Genomic DNA, 19,697 nt, shown 5'->3' on the forward strand with positions numbered 1-19,697 from the left:
GAAAACTTGACTGTTGGTAGTTCAATAACTTTATTTACTAAATTTTTATATACAAATTTGGCTTTCACATTACCTATAATTCTCTTTAAAAAAATATCACCATTATCAGGCTTATCCAAATCTTGCTTTAAACAGTTCTCTTTAAGGTATTTTTTCATAGTCTGAGGGATTCTTGAAATCAGACCATGATATTTGATAAAATTGTTGATTTTTACTCTTTCTTGAAATTGCTCAAATTTATAAAAAATCATATTTTCTTTATTAATTAGGTCACTTACTGACTGCACACCTCCTTGTTTCCATTGAATATAATATGGGAAATCATCCAAAGAAGAAAAGTTCAAAATATCTAATGATAAAATGTCACTGACAGAATTCTCAGTATTAGGTTTTGTGATAGAAAAGCATAGTAAAACATCCTTCCAGAAAGGATTTTTACATTTTTTAGAAATCTCAATCAGCTTTTCTCTCTGTAGATGTAAAACCTTTCACCCCCATACTGTATAAGGTCTGCCAGTAACAACTGCTGCCAGCCACCAACTGGGTTTGACATCAGTCTTTTTATCCAACTAATTTTTAAATAGATATTAAAGGAATGAAGATGTACCATATTAAGTCCACCTTGTGAAATATCACCAATAAGTGTGTTACGCTTAATTCTGTCTGGTTTTCCACTCCATATAAAATTATAAAATAATGAAGTGAGCTCTGTTAACCTGGATTGTGATAGGTTTGGCAATGCAGTCATTAAGTGTACCAATTTCGAAAGAGCAAGTGATTTACTGTAAATTCAGAAATTATTGCGAGGTTTTTATTATTGCGACAAATGCGACAGAGTTGTAAACGCAATAATTTAAACTCGCATTTTGAAATATTTTATATGAACTAAACAGGATTTTTCTCAAACTCGTAAAAATTAAAATCGCATTTAAGTCTAAAATGACAAAATCGCAATAATAAATGCACGCAATAATTTCTGAATTTACAGTAACTACTGTAATTTTCCTCAATAATGTTAGTTTACGATGTTGCCAGTTCTTCAGGATTGCAGAGACTTCTTTAATCTTCTTGGCAAAATTAATTTCTGTGATACAGTTTAAATCTAAAGAAAATTCAATCCCCAAAAGTTTAAAATTTGAATGTGACCAATGAAGTTTTAAGTCAGGACAAAGAATCATATCTGAATACTTTTTGTTTCCAACCCATAGTGCTTTTGTCTTTGAAGCATTTATTTTTAAACCTGAAATTTTATAAAAAGATTCAAAACATGAAAGTGTTTCCCTCAACGATATTTCCCTTCCATCTAACATAAGGAATGTGTCATCTGCATACTGGCTTAAAAGTGATTCATTATCATTTACAGTTATTCCCCTTATTTCAGGATTATCTTTTAATTTTAAAGATAGTAATTCAACACCAATTATAAATAAATAGGGTGAAAGAGGATCTCCTTGTCTGCAGCCTCTTTCCAATTGAAAAAACTTAGAAGTATGTCCATTATTTATAACACAACTTGATGCCCCTGAGTATAAAGTTTCAAACCATTTACAAACTGAAGGCCCAAAATTAAAACTTTTTAAAGAATTTTTTAAAAATAACCATTCTAAGGAATCAAAGGCCTTTTCAAAATCAACAAGTAATAAAAGACCTGTCTTATTATTTTCTTCAAGATAGTGCATTAAATCATATAAAAGGCGTGTGTTCTCACCCATAAATCTATCTTTGATGAAACCTTTTTGTGTATCACTTATGACAAATGGTAAAACTGGTTTAAGTCTATTAGCTATAACAGCAGAAGCTATTTTCATATCAGTATTCAAAAGACTAATAGGACGCCAGTTACTTATATACTGTCTGTCTTTCCCCTCCTTAGGAATGCATGTAATTATACTTTGATACTGAAAATCAGAAAATTTTCCAACCTCGTATCCAAAATGAAGAGACCGAAAGATGAAAGGACCAATATCTTTCCAAAAAAATTTATAAAAGTCTACTGTGTACCCATCAGAACCTGGACTTTTACCATTTGTCATAAATTTTAACGAATCAGCACACTCTTTAAAAGTTAAATTTCCCTCACAAAAATCTCTTTGTTCTTCTGTGAGCTTAATGTTATGATTAAAAAATGATGAATCATCACAATCTAATTTTTTGCTTGAGTATAAATTTCTATAAAAATTTTGTTGTTCCGTTAGAATTTTTGATTGCTCTGATATATGTTGACCTTTATCATCTATTAGTTCTGTTATTGTTTTCTTTATAAAATTTTTCTTTTCTAATTTACAAAAATAATTTGAACATTTTTCACCATTCTCATGCCAGTAAGAGCGGGATCTAAGCAGCAAACCTTCAACCTTCTTTTGTCGACAATTTTCTAGTTCAAGTTTTTTATCAAGTAAAGATTTTTGAACCTCCTCATTTGGAGAATGGTTCATAATAGTTTCTAAATGTAAAATATTATTTTCAAGTTTGAGGGTGAAATTTTTTTCCTCCTTGGATTTATTTATGCTGTAATTTATGGACAAAGATCTAATCTTCATTTTCAATATTTCAAAAAATGTTTGATCATTACATGACAAATCAACAGAAAGAAGATCTTCCATATCACCTGACAGATAGTATTCCAAAATAGTATCCTTAATGCATAATTTAACCTTTTGTATATAATCTGCATCTCTGAGTAATTGAGAGTTAAATTTCCAGTAACTTTTGCCCCGTTTCTCTAAACAAGCTGAGAAGGTGAAAATAATTGCTGAGTGGTCAGTTCTATAACCTGGTATAATTTTAGTATTTTTCATTAGTGAAAAAAGGTCTTCTGAAATTAAAAAATAATCTAAACGACTTTGTTTTATAGGTGAGGACTGACGCCAAGTATATTTCCTATCTTCTGGATAGCATGTACGCCAAGGATCAAGTAGTTCAAAAACATCAATGATTTCATCAAGTTTTTTACGGGAGTTAGGGTTTCTATTATGTTTGATATTATATGTATCCATAAATTTATCTAAAACAACATTCCAGTCACCACATAATAAAACACTTGTGTTTTTAAAGGATAAAATGTTCTGCATTATTATATCAAAGAATGCAGGTTCATCTGTATTATAACCATACAAACAGGCAAAACTCTTTCTTTGTGAAAAAATTGATACATCTAAAACAATGTAACGACCATTATCATCAGTAACAGAATTATGCACAACAAAATCCAGACCCTTTTTAAACATAACAGAGACACCTGCACTTTTACTGTCTTTATGACTGAAAAAACATGTGCTTCCCCATTCATCCTCCCAGTTTTTTTCAATGTCTTTTTTACTATGAGTTTCCTGGAAACACACTATCGAAGTATTTTTACTCTTAGCCCAATCAAATACATCTGCCCTCTTTTTGGAATTTGAGAAAAGTCCCCTCACATTCATTGATAATATCGTTACATTATTATCCATGATTATAGATGAAGGGATGTTTTATAAACCATATAAGTAAGTTCATAAGTACAAATATACAATTGTAACAAATTTGACATACACAAACATACACACATACAAACATAAGATGTCGCTTATTATTTTCTTCATTCAACATTGAATGTATTAATTAATTTACAGTATGGCATGTAACAATTATACATAAATCTATCAAAGGAATAGATGTTTAAAAGGGAGATAAAATTGAATATTTATATCATTATTAATGTTAGAGTTATTTCCCCTTTACTGTATAGTGACAGTATAATTTATTTTAAACAAATTTATCAAGAATGAATATCTCTTATATTCTTAACTATTTATATAGGAATATGTAATTCACAACTGATATAAAACACTTTTTACTTCAGCAATTATCTTTTACATTTATATCTATCTATTGAAATTAATAAAAAGCTGGACATTATTCAAAAATAAATTAAATGATGTAACTGACAAAACAAGATTGATTAAGTTCCCTCTTTCAATTTCTTTTTCATTTTTTCATCTACATTGTCAAACAGGTCAAATCTTATTCTGCTACTAGTTTCAGTTTTGGCATACACGTTACAGTTGTAAAACCATACATTTTCAAATTTTTCAGTGTTCTTAAGTCTTGCCATAAGTCCAATATTGCGTTGTGTTATATCATCATGAAATTTAAGTTCATTTTTCAAGGATCTTTTTTGTCGCATTATCCGTATTTTAGTGTCAGTGTTTCTAACCTTCACGATAACAGGCTTCTGGTAACCTTCTTTTCCAGGTATTCTGTGGATGGCTAGCACATCACTGGGCTCAATATTTACATTTAGGTCACTATTTACTAGTTCAACAAAGGCTTTTTTCAAGTTCTAACCCCTTTTTTCAGGAAAGTTTAGCATTCTTATGTTATGTTTACGACTGTATTGCTCATTGTAATTGGCTAACTTCATTGCATCAATAGATCTGTTATTAATGTCACCAACCTTTTCCACTAAGTTATCAATAACTTTATCTTTTGCCCTGATTCCTTCCCTCAGATTCTCATTCTCTATCATCAATGTATCTAACTTATCATCAAGTTTTCCAGTTGCCTCCCTTATTTTACACTCAAACTTACTGGTGATCTTCTCTTCAAAATGATCTAATAATTTCTGGACAATGTCACTAACTAAACTTTTTAAGTCCTTTTGTTGTATTAAATTAACCATAGCACTATTAAGATCAGTCTTTGTAACTGTACCCTGAAGAGATTTTTTAATTTCACTTAAATCATTTTGAATACCAGTCAAGTCAGTTCCTTCTACACTCTCATTTGCAACATCTGAATGGGATCGTTTGTTCTGCTTGGGTGGTTTTTCCTTTGTAGAGTCTTTAGAAGAATCATTGCTCCCAGGCTTTTTAGCTGCTAACATAGTTTGTACAGTTTTTACACTTTTATTATCCCCAGGCATGGTTGTAATACAGACAACACAGCTCAGAAAAATCAATAAATCACAAATACTTTTCCAATCCAAAATATATAATTCCACTATAGTAAATCCATCTTTCAACAAAATGTGAAGAAAATCATATTCCTGTAAAGTTCATCAAATTCCAAACATCATGATATGATTTCCATTAATAAATTCCTTCAAAAACCAGCTTTAAATTGCCAAAAACTGCAGAGCTGAAAATCAACTCACTACTCCATTGGCAGCCATCTTAACCTTCCTACATACAGTATGGGATTAAATTTTTTTGACATGATAAGTTTGTAAACCTTCATGGATTGTTATGAAACTTGGACAGAAGCTAAATTAATCTTCAAGATGAAGAAATAGCATGGAAAGAAAAAAGTTTGAGTTTCAAAACAAGTCTGTATTTTACTGATAAACAGTCAACATTCCACTTTTACACAGACAATCCTTTACAAATTTTTATGCATTTCTCTAAGTTTGTTTATTTTGTGGTTAAGTTGACTGCAATTATATTTTTGAAATGCCATTTTCTTACTTTAAAACAGTTTGAATTAGTTTTTGCAACCATGCAGTGACATTTAAATGTTAGTGTCTGTACAGATAGCAAACACCTTTCTATCACAATATATCCATGGGTTATAAAATTCAGGTTAGTAAAAAAATAAGAAGATGTGGTATAGGTATATTTTTGGTAGATTGACATATATGATTAAGGTCTTATATCCCTTAAAGTGTGCATTTTTTAGCTTTTCCAATGATAACTTACATATTGCTTAAAGTCATATGAAACAGGTTTTTGGTGATTATAATGTTCAGAAAATTATTGAACGTAAGCAAGCATATATACTTAACTAAGTCATCTGTGCTTTTTTTTTTTTTTACATTTATTTCAAATCAGTTACGTAAAATCAACAAAAAATATTTTATTCCATGATTGATAATTGAAAACTTTGGCTGCTAATTAACTTTTGGTGTTTGGTGCCAGTGTTTACCGATAGTGACCTTGATAAATAATCAACATAGATCATGAATGTTCAGGTGAGCAGGTGTGTAATAAGTGTTTAAAAAAAAAAAGATATTTTCCATGCTTTCCCATTTGTTAATTAAACTTGTCATAGCAGTTGTTAAATAATTTAATGTATTGATTTTTTTCTTTTAGAATCAATTTACACTTTCATTCTTTCACATTTGCTTACTTTTTCTTCCATCAAGGTTATTCCCTATATATATATGCACTTTCATAGTGTGATTGACGAATTTAAAACGAGATATGGCATTTTAAGGTCACTGCATACGAAAAAATTATTGGCAAATAAGAGTACAGGGAGACAATAATCCAATAGCAGTACATTTCCTGAAGATTTGGATAAAAATAATAAAGAATCTTTTTTTAAAAGAAAGTCTTTGTTTTTTTGTTTTATAGTAAAACTTTAATAGCCATTCAGTTATATAAAAGATATTCATCTTTTTAGTTCACCTGGCCTGAAGGGCAAAGTGAGCTTTTCTCATCACTTGGCGTCTGTCGTCCGTCGTAGTTGTCCATCATCGTCGTTAACCTTTTACATTTTGAACTTCTTCTAGAGAACCACTGAATGGAATGAAACCAAACATTGCATGAATATTACTTATGAGGTGCTGACCAAGTGTTGTTACTTTGTAGCTGATCCATCATCCAAGATGGCCGCCAGCAGGGGAATTCATTTAACATAGGACCCTATGGACAATACATACGAATGTCTTCTTTTAGAGAACCACTAAATGGAATGAAATAAAACATAGCAAGAATGTTCCTTATGAGGTGCTGACCAAGTGTTGTTACTTTGTAGCCGATATATCATCCAAGATGGCCGCCAGCGGGGGACTTCGTTTAACATAGGACCCTATAGACAACTACATACAAATGTCTTCTTTTAGAGAACCACTGAATGGAATGAAATCAAATATGGCATGAATGTTCCTTATGAGGTGCTGACCAAGTGTTGTTACTTTGTAGGGGATCAATCATCCAAGATGGCAGCCAGCAGGGACTTAGTTTAACATAGGACCCTATGAGAAATACATACAAATGTCTTCTTTTAGAGATCCACTTAATGGAATGAAATCAAACATGGCATGAATGTTCCTAATGAGGTGATGACCAAGTGTTGTAACTTTGTAGCCAATCAATCATTTAAGATGGCTGCCAGCGGCGAACTTAGTTTAACAAAGGACCCTATGTGAAATACATACAAAAGTCTTCTTCTAGAAAACCGCTTAATGGATTAAAACCAAACATGGTATGAATGTTTTTTTTGAGGTGCTGACCAAGTGTTGTTACTTTGTAGCTGATTTGTCATTGTCCTTATAAAGTCATTTTCTACAATTTCAATGAATTGATTGGTAATTTCTGTAAACTTTACAAAAGTTTTCTGCTTTTCATTAAATTACGGGGCCAATATTAAACCAAATTTGGCCTCAATCATTATTAGGGTATCTGTTATGATTTTAATCCATTTTTACATGATTTCCAAAACCAAAGTAGAATCAGGTGAGCGACACAGGCTCTTGAGAGCCTGTAGTTTGCTTAATTTAAAGGATTCTATGACTTTTAACTTAATCTTTTGAATCATATACAAAAGAATGGGGAGAAGATCCCAGGGATCAAAACTCATATGTAGTAGAAAATTTGGCATTATTATGGTTTAACAAATATATTAAAATTTCTTACTCTGATGGTGCATATAAATGCATATCGAGTACAGTGACATTCATCTTCCAAGAGTTTAATTGGCACTTCACAATTAGGAATTCTGATAATACAATGTACAGCGATAAACTATACTTTAATAGAATGTATGACTGGAGTGTATTGGACTACTATAGTTCAATTAATCAAAGTTAATGTATATTAATGTTGATTCTTTTCAGTATTCTCCAGAGTTGGTTTTGGTATCAGCTGGGTTTGATTCAGCAATAGGTGATCCCTTGGTAAGTAAACAGTCTAAAACCCTCATAGTTTGGATTGGTATGGAATTTGGTTAAAAGATGAATGGTTTCTGCTGTATTGTAATATGTCTTCAGATATTATGTATCCCAATCGCATTAACCATCAATAAAGTTTAAAAAAAATATTTATAAAACAGAATTGTCAAAATTTTTAAACATAAGCTTGCACTTTTGATGTACTTAGTGATTATCCAGTTTTTTTGCAATTTTTATGCATTTTGCATTTGTAGAAAGGGAATAATTTTTTTTTTTTTTTTTTTTGGGGGGGGGGGGGGGGAGGTTGGCTTTGATGGTGAAGATTGTTGCTAAATGTGTCAAATTAAGGTGCTGACATTGGGGTTTAGGGGCATGCTAACAAAACTTTACCCCATATTTTTTTCTTTTAAAAAGGACATTATCAAACTAACATGGAATATTTGTTTCAAAAGTAATTGCCCGAAAAATCCCAAAACTGCTCAAATATCAGTCTAATGATTACTGCTGAACTTTGACCTTTGATGCGGTAAACTCAAATTGGATATGGATCTTTTACCAAGAGGTGCATTATCCACCAAAGATTGATAGAGATCTGATGTATTGCTTTACAGACATTGTTCCCAAAAGTCAGTCTATTTCTAGGCACTGTGACCTTTTACCCTTGACCTGATGACCCAAAATTAAAAGATTGTCTGGATGGGGTTTACAGAATTTTGAATAATGGGCAAAAGAAAATAAAGAATAGAGAAAAATGAGTTAAAAGTAGAGGAGAATTCTTGAGTGCTACAATATTAAGGATGGGCAAAAGAAAAGAAAAGAATATGTAGAGAAAAATGGTAAAATTAAAGAATACAGAAATTTAGACCCCACCACTCAAACTTTGATCATTAGGCGTCTTGTACTTAACCAAAAGAATTTTGGAGCCAAGTTTAGTCAAGGTTGGACACATGATTAGAATATGTCATTTGGAGACCATAATATGGACTCAATTTCAGTCTTTCAATTGCTGCTCTAACGTTTTCTTTTTACCTTGTGACCTGTAAATCAATATGTTCATTATCAAACCAAGTTTGGAAAGATATATATTGTTTATGGCAAGTAATAGAAATTTTGATGATAGGGACCTGGATGCCCAGATAGATCATGATATTAAAAGCTGAGTATATGTGACAACTAAAATTTACTTCTTGATAAAAATTAAAAATGAATTACAATTTTTATACGACTGCAAAAAAAATTTGCAGTCGTCTATTGGTATGACATTGGCGTTGTCGTCGTCGTAGTCGTCCGGCGTCGTCATCGTCATCCGAAGACACATTGGTTTTCGCACTCTAACTTTAGTTTAAGTGCATGGATCTCTATGAAATTTTACCATAAGGTTCAATACCACAAAAGGAAGGTTGGGATTGATTTTGGGGGTTATGGTACCAACAGTTACGGAATTAGGGGCCAAAAATTAGGGGGCATAAATAAGCATTTTTGTAACTTCCAGACATAACTTGTGTGTTAGTGTATGGATCTCTCTGACATTGTACCACAAGGTTCCATATCACAAAGGGAATGCTGGGATTGATTTTGGGGGTAATTGTCTCCAAATTTTAGGAATTAGGGGCCAAAAAGGGGCAAAAACAAGCATTTTTCTAGTTTCATGACAATAACTTGTGTGTAAGAGTATGGATCTTTCTGAAATTGTGCTACAAGGTTCCATATCACAAAGGGAAAGCTGGAATTGAGTTTGGGGGTAATTGACCAAAACGTTTAGGAATAAGGGGCCAAAAAAGGGCCAAAAATAAGCATTTTTTCTAGTTTCCAGACAATCACTTGTGTTCAAGTGTATGGATCTCTCTGAATTTGTACTGCAAGGTACCATACTACAAAGGGAAGGCTTGGATTGATGTTGGGGGTAATTGCCTCAAAAGTTTAGGAATTAGGGGCCAAAAAGGGGCAAAAAACAAGCATTTTTCTAGTTTCAGGACAATAACTTATGTGTAATTAAGTGTATGGATCTTTATGAAATTGTACTACAAGGTTCCATATCACAAAGGGAAAGCTGGGTTTGAGTTTAGGGGTAATTGCCCTAAACATTGAGGAATTTGGGGCCAAAAAGGGGCCAAAAACAAGCATTTTTCTAGTTTCCAGACAATAACTTGTGTTCAAGTGTATGGATCTCTCTGAAATTGTACTGCAAGGTACCATAACACAAAGGGAAGGCTGGGATTGAGTTTGGGGGTGATGAATCATAAGGGGATTCAAAAAAATTGGGGGGGGGGGGGGGAGTTTTTTTTTCTTTAAAATTTTCCATTTTAAATTGGTTATTTCTGATTTATATATAAAAGCAAATGATAATGATATGGTTTGAATAGGTAAATTAAAAAAATTTAAATTCTTAGACCACATTTATTCTGTGTCAGAAACCTATGATGTGTCAAATATTTAATCACAATCCAAATTCAGTGCTGTATCAAGCTTGAATGTTGTGTCCATACTTGCCCCAACTGTTCAGGGTTCGACCTCTGAGGTCGTATCAAGCTGCGCCCAGCGGAGCATTTTATTGCACCTGTTAATTGTTAAAAAATAACTTAAGGAATCTGAACATTTGAAGGTCCCTACTATATATTGGTTACCTAAAAAATTGGTGCAAACAGGAAAAATCTGATAAAAAATCTCTTGATTCTTATTTAAATAAATGTATGATTGTTGTCGATATTCCAATATCATATTTTGAAAATAATTAAGAAATAAATAAAAGAGTACATAATACGCCTATTTCTAGAATAAGAAACAAACTTCAAGTAATTGCAAAGCCGTTTGTGTTTGTACCGGCCGACAAAGCAGCCAACAATGTGGTGGTGGTATGCCGTAAATACTACAAGGACATTCTTAAGAATGAAATTGTAAATTCTTCTACATTCAAGTCTGTGCGCTCCACAAAGAGTCATATAGTAAACAATCATATCATAACCACATCACAGCTTAAGGCCTCTTCTGAACCTTTGAAGGTCCCTACTATGTATTGGTTACCTAAACTACACAAAAAACCAGTAAAATATCGTTTCATCTCGGCCTATAGTAAGTGTTCTACAACTAATCTTTCAGTGCTTTTAACTAGTTCCTTAACTACTATCAAAGAACTTATTATTAACTTTTGTAATAAAACATATGAAAAAAGTGGAATTGACCATTTTTGGAGTGTAAAAAATTCTTTGGATGTTTTAGATAAATAACATGCCTTTGATGGTCCTCTTGATTCTGTTGACAGTTTTGACTTTTCAACTCTTTACACTATACTTCCACACAATTTTATCAAACAAAAAATTTCCTAATTAATTAAATGGTGGTTTGGTAAATCTGAATGCAAATATATTTGAAGCCTTCTTCTCTAATGAGAAAGATAAATATGCTAGATATACTTACTGGAGGTGTGATGAGATGATTGAAGCTGTTAATTTTCTCCTTGATGATATGAAAGTACCTAACGGCAATAAAGTTTATCGACAGGTTGTAGGTATCTCTATGGGCACCAATTGCGCCCCTTTAATAGCAGACTTGTTCTTGTACTGTTATGAATTACAGTTTATGGCCAGTAAAGACACATCTGAATTGCATTTAATTGATAAATTCAACAACACTTATTGTTATCTTGACAATATTTTTTCGTTGAATATTTTCAAATTCAACAACACTTATTGTTATCTTGACGATATTTTTTCGTTGAATATTTTCAAATTCAACAACACTTATTGTTATCTTGACGATATTTTTTTTCGTTGAATATTTTCGAAATATACTGCTGAAATTTACACAAAGGAACTTACTTTAAAGAAATCAAATATAAATGGTAATAAATGTCCTTTCCTAGATTTACCGGTAGATATTTCAGTTTTACACGAGAAACTCTACACTAAAATTTATGACAAAAGGGACAATTTTTCGTTCCCTAGTGTTAATTTTCTTTTTTGGAAAAGTGATGTGTCACTGAGGGCCAGTGTGGCATGCTTTTTTGCTAGGGGGGACTAACTATGCATGCTTGACCCAAGGGACAGGGGGTCAGTCTATAAATAGACTTATGACAAACAAGTGGCAAAGTTAATACTCTAAAACATTTAACAATTTAATAAATAACAATATATGCCAAAGATAAATCCAAATAATTAAAACAAATGCACTATAGATAATAAATGTCACTGTTCTTAAGAATTGACTAATCACTTTGATGAATTGTCAGCTGAAATTGTCCGAAATACACTTTTGTAGAATAATCTGATTTTAAGGTTGAGAATGTCTAAATCACTTATCGAAATGTTCTGAGTAGGACTGGTTGAATTGAATTGTCCGAAGTTGTCCAGATGTTAGAGTCACTGAGTTGAAATGGTATCTTGAGTTGAAGTTTATGATCCGTTGAGCTGTTAGTCTGTCCCATGTTGTCTGGTTGAGGCGTACAATGAATCCAGTCGATTGGTGTCCAATCTTGTGATAACTGAAAATTGGTTGCATAGCCAAGACTAGATACAGAAGTTACTCTGTAGGTTCACTCCAAACGCCTTCCACACTGTTGTTAACTGTAACTGCACTTGTTGTTGTATAATGAAGTTTGAGTCTGTTCAAGTTGTTAGGTCTGAAACCACATCCTTGACAGCTAATGAATATCCTGAGTTGCTGCGCCAGTGGGATACTGAAGAGCTAACTGTTTGGTCACAGTTGTGAAGCTGACTTCTTTTCTCCTACTTGGCTTGTAGGTACTCTGTTCCTGGTATTCACTTACTGTCGTTACTGGATGGTCACCTAAGTGACTATGATGTTACTGTCCCTACATGCTGATTGTCTGGTGACTCTCTAGTGACTTTTTACCCTACTGTCCTTTCAAAATTTCTGCGAACTATTTATAATGAAAACTGAAAAGAACTCCAGGTGAGACGTAAACTTTAAATTAATCCGAGTAATAATGATTTTACATACAAAATGCAAAATGTAAAGATATGAATAGTAAAATTAAGATCAAATACAGTTAAAGGATTAAACTCTAATTATCAGATGACATCTGTCTACCTAATTACTAAATTAACAATAACTATGTAATAGTTATACACTGAGGGATAGGTGTGTCTGGATAAGAAACCCCGACGGCCGGAGGGTTTCTTATCCAGACACAGCGTATTCGGAAGTGTATAACTAACTTACACCCGATGCTAAACCATATATTTGTTTACATTGAATATTAAATGAAAAAGAAGGGATAGCATTTCTTTGACAATATCAAACCATGATTAATGACAATTTTTTTTTTTAATGAAACCCCACTAGTAACCTTACTTTGACGGTCTTCATTCGAACTTTGACAAGTGAGTAGATTTTACAAATGTCAAAGTTGCTGTATTGCATATTCCCGTTAAATCCATGTGCTAATATGGATCAGCAGGTCAAGGTTGGCCATATCGTGAATTCTTAATACAAAAAAATAATACATAATGCTCCTTGTATGCAGTTGTCAATATTGAGAGGTATGAAACGGATGACATTTTTAGTCAGGCGTTGGATTTGGCAGAAGAGTCTAAAGATAACGCAATATTTATGACCCATTAAGGTAATCTTAAATTTATTTTACATGTAACTTACGGTTTCATAAAAAAAAGCCCCCCCCCCTAACCTCTTCTCAACATTAAACAAACAAACATTATTTCGAACATACTGAGGAATAGGTGTGTCTGGATTAGAAACTGGACGACCGGACACGCTTAACATACAAAAATACAAATTGCATACTAGTATGTAGGAACTTCCGTTTTGGGGGCAATTCAAAGTGGGGGGGGGGGGGGGGGGGGGGGGGGGGGGGGGGGGGTGTTTCCGAACGTTGGAATCCCCCTTTTTTACGATCAATTCTTTTGAATGCGGACATTGGAACCCAACCTCCCCCTTTTTATCCTGGGTTGGCACCCCTTTTAAAAATGGCTAGATCCGCCCCTGGGTGCTATCATTATCTTCAACAATCCAAACATTAATAAATTTATTTTTATGATTAAGACTTAGTCCAAATGTAAACTATATGTTTTAAAGTATAATTTACATAAAAGTTCTTTTTATGTATGTTTTTTAAGACATTGCCATATGGGATTAAAATTGTAGCTTCAAGCTAAGGAGTATTTAAATGATTTTTTTTTTATTCAAAATAGATGCTAAAGATTTTTTCGCTATTGGAATTTCCTGAAATATGTTTTTTTTTAATATGTCTTGAAAAGCTTGTAGTGAACACTATTCGTAATCTCTTATGTTCATGCTATAAAAAAAACCAATTCATATTGTCATGAATAACATTGGACTGTGTTTTCGGGATCTTATCATTTGTGAAATATTTTTTTTTTTAAATGTTTTATACATATAAGGTAACACAACAGTAGAAAGAAAAGGTAGGAATTATATGTTTCCTGATTGTGAGTATGAATGTAAATCATGTAATATTTTAGTGAGGAATTATACTTTTTTTATTAACAGTTTAAATCAATTAATACATTTGAGTTACAACTAAATTTTATTTCACAGCCAATAATTTGGTCCGGCTATTTATATCTTTTTGTTTATTTACAGTTCAATTTAATAAATTCAAATCAGAGTTACAACTTAATTATGTTACACAGCCAATTTCATTCCAACTCTTTACATCAAATACTGCTTAATTAGCTAAAATTTAAATGTTAAAAGAAAATGCATTTTCTAGGAAATTCAAAAGTAAATTCAATTTCCTGTATGTACCGGTATATTGGAAATGACTATTCTTGCTAACTTCGAATACAGTAATCTGAGTTTTGATAAGCGTAATAGCTAAAGATTTAGGTTATATTTAATTTAATTTTTTTTATGCCCCCGCCGTAGCGGTGGGGGCATTAAGTTTTACCCTTGTCCGTCTGTACGTACGTACGTACGTCCGTCCGTACGTCCCATAATTGGTTTCCATTCTCTAACTTGAGTTTGCCTCAACCAAATGTTATGAAACTTATACACAATGCTTATTACCACAAAACACAGATCAAGTTTGAATTTTGGTGGCGTCACTTTAATCGTTCTAGAGTAATGCCCCTTTATAAATGGAAAAATTGCAAAATGTTTAGTTTCCGTTCTCTAACTTAAGTTTGCCTCAACCAAATGTTATGAAACTTATACACAATGCTTATTACCACAAAACACAGATCAAATTTGAATTTTGGTGGCGTCACTTCAACCGTTCTAGAGTTATGCCCCTTTATAAATGGAAAAATTGCAAAAATTTTATTTTCTTCTAAATATCAAGTCATTTTTAAAATTGGAGTTATCTTCCTTTGTCCATGATTATAGTTGAATCAACTACAATCAATGCTTTATACAATGCAATGTTTAATTTTGACTTCCACAGATAAAACACAGATCAAGTTGAATTTGGGTAGTGTCACTTTAACCATTATTGAGTTATGCCCCTCTATAAATCGAAAAATTGCAAAATTCTGTAACTTAAGTTTGCCTCAACCAAACATTATGAAACCTATACACAATATTCATTACCACAAAACTAAGATCAAGTACAAATTTTTTGTTTCCGTTTTCTAACTTTAGTTTGCCTCAACCAAATGTTATGAAACTTATACACAATGCTTATTACTACATAATACAGATTAAGTACGAAATTTGGTGGCGACACTTTTACCATTCTTGAGTTATGTCCCTTTATAAACATAAAAATTGCTGAATTTTTCGTTTCCGTTCTCTAACTTTAGTTTGTCTCAACCAAATGTTATAAAACTTATACACAACTGTTCTAGAGTTATGCGTTGTTACAAATAGAAAAATTGCTGAATTTTTAGTTTCTGTTCTCTACTTAAGTTAGCCCCAACCAAATGTTATGAGACTTACACACAATGCTTATTACCACAAAATTTTTGGGTAGCATCACTTTTACCGTTCTTCAGTTATGTCCCTTTATAACTATATGATATGCAAGCGGGGGCATCATCTGTGTCCACATGTGGACACTATCCAAATTTATTTCTTTTTCTTCTCTTTATCATTACTTTCATATTGCTTAGTTTTTTTGTAATTTGAAAGTTCTAAATATTCACATAATAACACAAAGGGTATCAATTGACCTGCACAAGTAAACTTCAAACTATATTTGATTATTTCTGTTTGTTTCAAAATTCAACTTCCAATCAATAATCCTAATAAATGTACTTCGGGCAGTTGTAACTCATTTATAGAAATTCTTTGTTTTGAACTGTAAATAGGCCTAAACAAAAGGATAATCCCTTACTAATACATGTATAAGAACATGATTTACATTCATTCTTCACAATGAAGGAACACCAATTCTACACTTTCATTGGTCGAGAGCACTTTGCTATATTCTAAATTAAAGTACAAGTAAATTAGTTAACTGAAAAATAAACTTAATTCCTAAATAAAGCAAACTTTTGATAATAAACAAATAATTCTAAAATTATCTAACATACAGAAAAATAGATATGGAATACTGAAAAATACTAAAAAATATGTTAAATACATTAGGAGGGAAAATGCACCTATGACAGATGTTCCTTTGGCACCATCTTAAGGTGTTTATATATCACAACTTGTTCGCTATGCCTGTGTCTGCTGTGACATTTTGGATTTCAATGAACGTAATCTATGTATTACATTGTACTGGTAAATTATTAAGTTAGGGATTTCATTACCACAAATTACTTAAAACATTTACTAAATTCCTTCAAAGATATAAAAATTTGGTTTTGAAGTTTGGTTGTACCTGTAGAAAACTTATTTTTAAGGGGATATCACATCCTAATTTTTTACAGAGATGTTGTTTACCAAGACCGGAAATTAAGATACGACCCAAGTCAGCTTATCGATCCTTTAAATAAACTTATTCTAAAAGGTTACCAATTCAATAAGATCTTTGAATATTGTTTTTATTGGTATTAATATTGATTTTTTTATCAATTGATTAAAATCAAACAAAATATTATTTTGATATACATATACACATTTATGGCTCTGCAATCTATCGTTACCTGTATTTTGGCTTTGTCATGTTTATCTCTGACTGTTATGATGTCTTTACACTAAATCCATTGGATGTTGGATGTGTACTGATTGATATTTTAGTCTTAAGATGCATGATTTTTTTTTTATGCACCCGCCATAGTGGGGGGGGGGGGCATTAAGTTTTACCCTTGTCCGTCTGTATGTCCATACATACGTCCCAAAATTGGTTTCCGTTCTCTAACTTTAGTTTGCCTCAACCAAATGTTATGAAACTTATACACAATGCTTATTACCACAAAAAACAGATCAAGTTTGAATTTTGGTGGCGACACTTTAACCGTTCTAGAGTTATGTCCCTTTACAAATGGGAAAATTGCTGAATTTTTTGTTTCCGTTCTCTAAATTTAGTTTGCCTCAACCAAATGCTATAAAACTTATACACAATGCTTATTACCACAAAATACAGATCAAGTTTGAATTTGGGTGGTGTCACTTTAACCGTTCTAGAGTTATGCCCCTTTACAAACAGAAAAATTGCCGAATTTTTCGTTTCCGTTCTCTAACTTAAGTTTGCCTCAACTAAATTTTACAAAACTTATACACAATACTTATTACCACAAAACTCAGATCAGGTTCAATTTTGAGTAGGGTCACTTTAACCGTTCTTCAGTTATGCCCGTTTATATTTTTATATGATATGCAAGCGGGGGCATCATCTGTGTCCCATGGACACATTCCACATTTATTATTAGTTGTTATTGGCTTTGAACTAGCTGTCAGTAACTGCGAATACTCTCAGATCTGTACTTAATGTCTTTTTTTTGTGAGGATGTACAAGTACACTGCCATGTCCACTCTGTGTTTTTGTTAGATGTATTTCTGCTTTGTATTGATCTGATGAGTTAAGCCCTTTTCAACTGATTTTTATACGACCGCAAAAAAATTTTGCGGTCGTATATTGGTATGACGTTGGCGTCGTCCGAAGACACATTAGTTTTCGCACTCTAACTTTAGTTTAAGTGAATGGATCTCTATGAAATTTTACCATAAGGTTCAATACCACAAAAGGAAGGTGGGGATTGATTTTGGGGGTTATGGTACCAACAGTTAAGGAATTAGGGGCCAAAAAGGGGCCAAAAATAAGCATTTTTGTAACTTCCAGACATAACTTATGTGTTAGTGTATGAATCTCTCTGACATTGTACCACAAGGTTCCATATCACACAGTGAATGCTGGGACTGATTTTGGGGGTAATTGCCTCAAAATATTAGGAATTAGGGGCAAAAAAAGGGGCAAAAAACAAGCATTTTTCTAGTTTCAAGACAATAACTTGTGTGTAAGTGTATGGATCTTTCTGAAATTGTACTACAAGGTTCCATATCACAAAGGGAAAGCTGGAATTGAGTTTAGAGGTAATTGCCCAAAACGTTTAGGAATAAGGGGCCAAAAAAGGGGCCAAAAATAAGCATTTTTCTAGTTTCCAGACAATAACTTGTGTTCAAGTGTATGGATCTCTCTGAAATTGTACCACAAGGTTCCATATCACACAGGGAATGCTGGGATTGATTTTGGGGGTAATTGCCTCAAAATATTAGGAATTAGGGGCCAAAAAAGGGGCAAAAAACAAGCATTTTTCTAGTTTCATGACAATAACTTGTGTGTAAGTGTATGGATCTTTCTGAAATTGTACTACAAGGTTCCATATCACAAAGGGAAAGCTGGAATTGAGTTTGGGGGTAATTGCCCAACACGTTAAGGAATAAGGGGCCAAAAAGGGTGCAAAAATAAGCATTTTTCTAGTTTCCAGGCAATAACTTGTGTTCAAGTGTATGGATCTCTCTGAAATTGTACTGCAAGGTACCATACCACAAAGGGAAGGCTGGGATTGATTTTGGGGGTAATTGCCTAATCTAACCGTGTATTCAGATTCTTCATTTTTGGTCCCGTTTTCAAATTGGTCTACATTAAGGTCCAAAGGGTCCAAAATAAAATTTAGTTTGATTTTAACAAAAATTGAATTCTTGGGGTTCTTTGATATGCTGAATCTAAACATGAACTTAGTTTTTTGATTATGGGCCCAGTATTCAAGTTGGTCCAAATCGGGGTCCAAAATTAAACTTTGTTTGATTTCAACAAAAATTGAATATATGGGGTTCTTCGATATGCTGAATCTAACCATGTATTTAGATTTTTGATATTTGGGCCCGGTTATCAAATTGGTCCACATTGAGGTTTAAAGGGTCCAAAATTGAACTTTATTTGATTTCATCAAAAATTGAATTCTTGGGGTTCTTTGATATGCTGAATCTAACCATGTATTTAGATTTTGGATATTGGAATACCACAAAGGGATGGTAAGAATTGTCTTTGGGAGTTATGGCTCAAACCGTTAAGGAATAAGGTGCAAAAAAGGGGGGGAAAAGGGTTTCCAGGTTAATGGACAATTACTTAAGTACAAAACATAATTTTAAAGGCAGTGTAAGGTTGGTAATTGAAACTCATTTGAATATCTCACCTAAACTGCTTTTAAGTTATGTATATTGGAAATTTGCCAAAAACTTTATTATTAATAAATTCCATTGGAAATTTGCCAATAACTTTAGTTTAATGAACTTCATTGGAAATTTGTCAATATAAAATGTTGCTGATGAAGCTTTTTTGTTTATCTCACCTAAACTGCTTTTAAATTATGTATATTGGAAATTTGCCAAAAACTTTATTATTAATAAATTCCATTGGAAATTTGCTAATAATTTTAGTTTAATAAACTTCATTGCATTTTTTCTAGTTTCCAGACAATTACTTGTATGTAAGTGTATGGAT

At 32.4% G+C, this 19,697-nt stretch overlaps 1 protein-coding gene across 4 annotated transcripts in view; it reads left to right on the plus strand.

The window, feature by feature from the left end:
• Window positions 1–19,697, plus strand: part of LOC127701676 (histone deacetylase 6-like) — a 178,548-nt gene that overhangs the window by 116,802 nt on the left and 42,049 nt on the right. For all 4 annotated transcript variants that reach the window (XM_052205676.1, XM_052205685.1, XM_052205693.1 and 1 more), the window contains one exon: window positions 7,817–7,876. In XM_052205676.1, the coding sequence (XP_052061636.1) occupies window positions 7,817–7,876 (60 nt within the window). The remainder of the gene's footprint in view (window positions 1–7,816; window positions 7,877–19,697) is intronic.

The sequence above is a fragment of the Mytilus californianus genome, unplaced genomic scaffold, assembly GCF_021869535.1.
Source record: "Mytilus californianus isolate M0D057914Y unplaced genomic scaffold, xbMytCali1.0.p SCAF_1, whole genome shotgun sequence".
Classification (NCBI taxonomy): domain Eukaryota; kingdom Metazoa; phylum Mollusca; class Bivalvia; order Mytilida; family Mytilidae; genus Mytilus; species Mytilus californianus.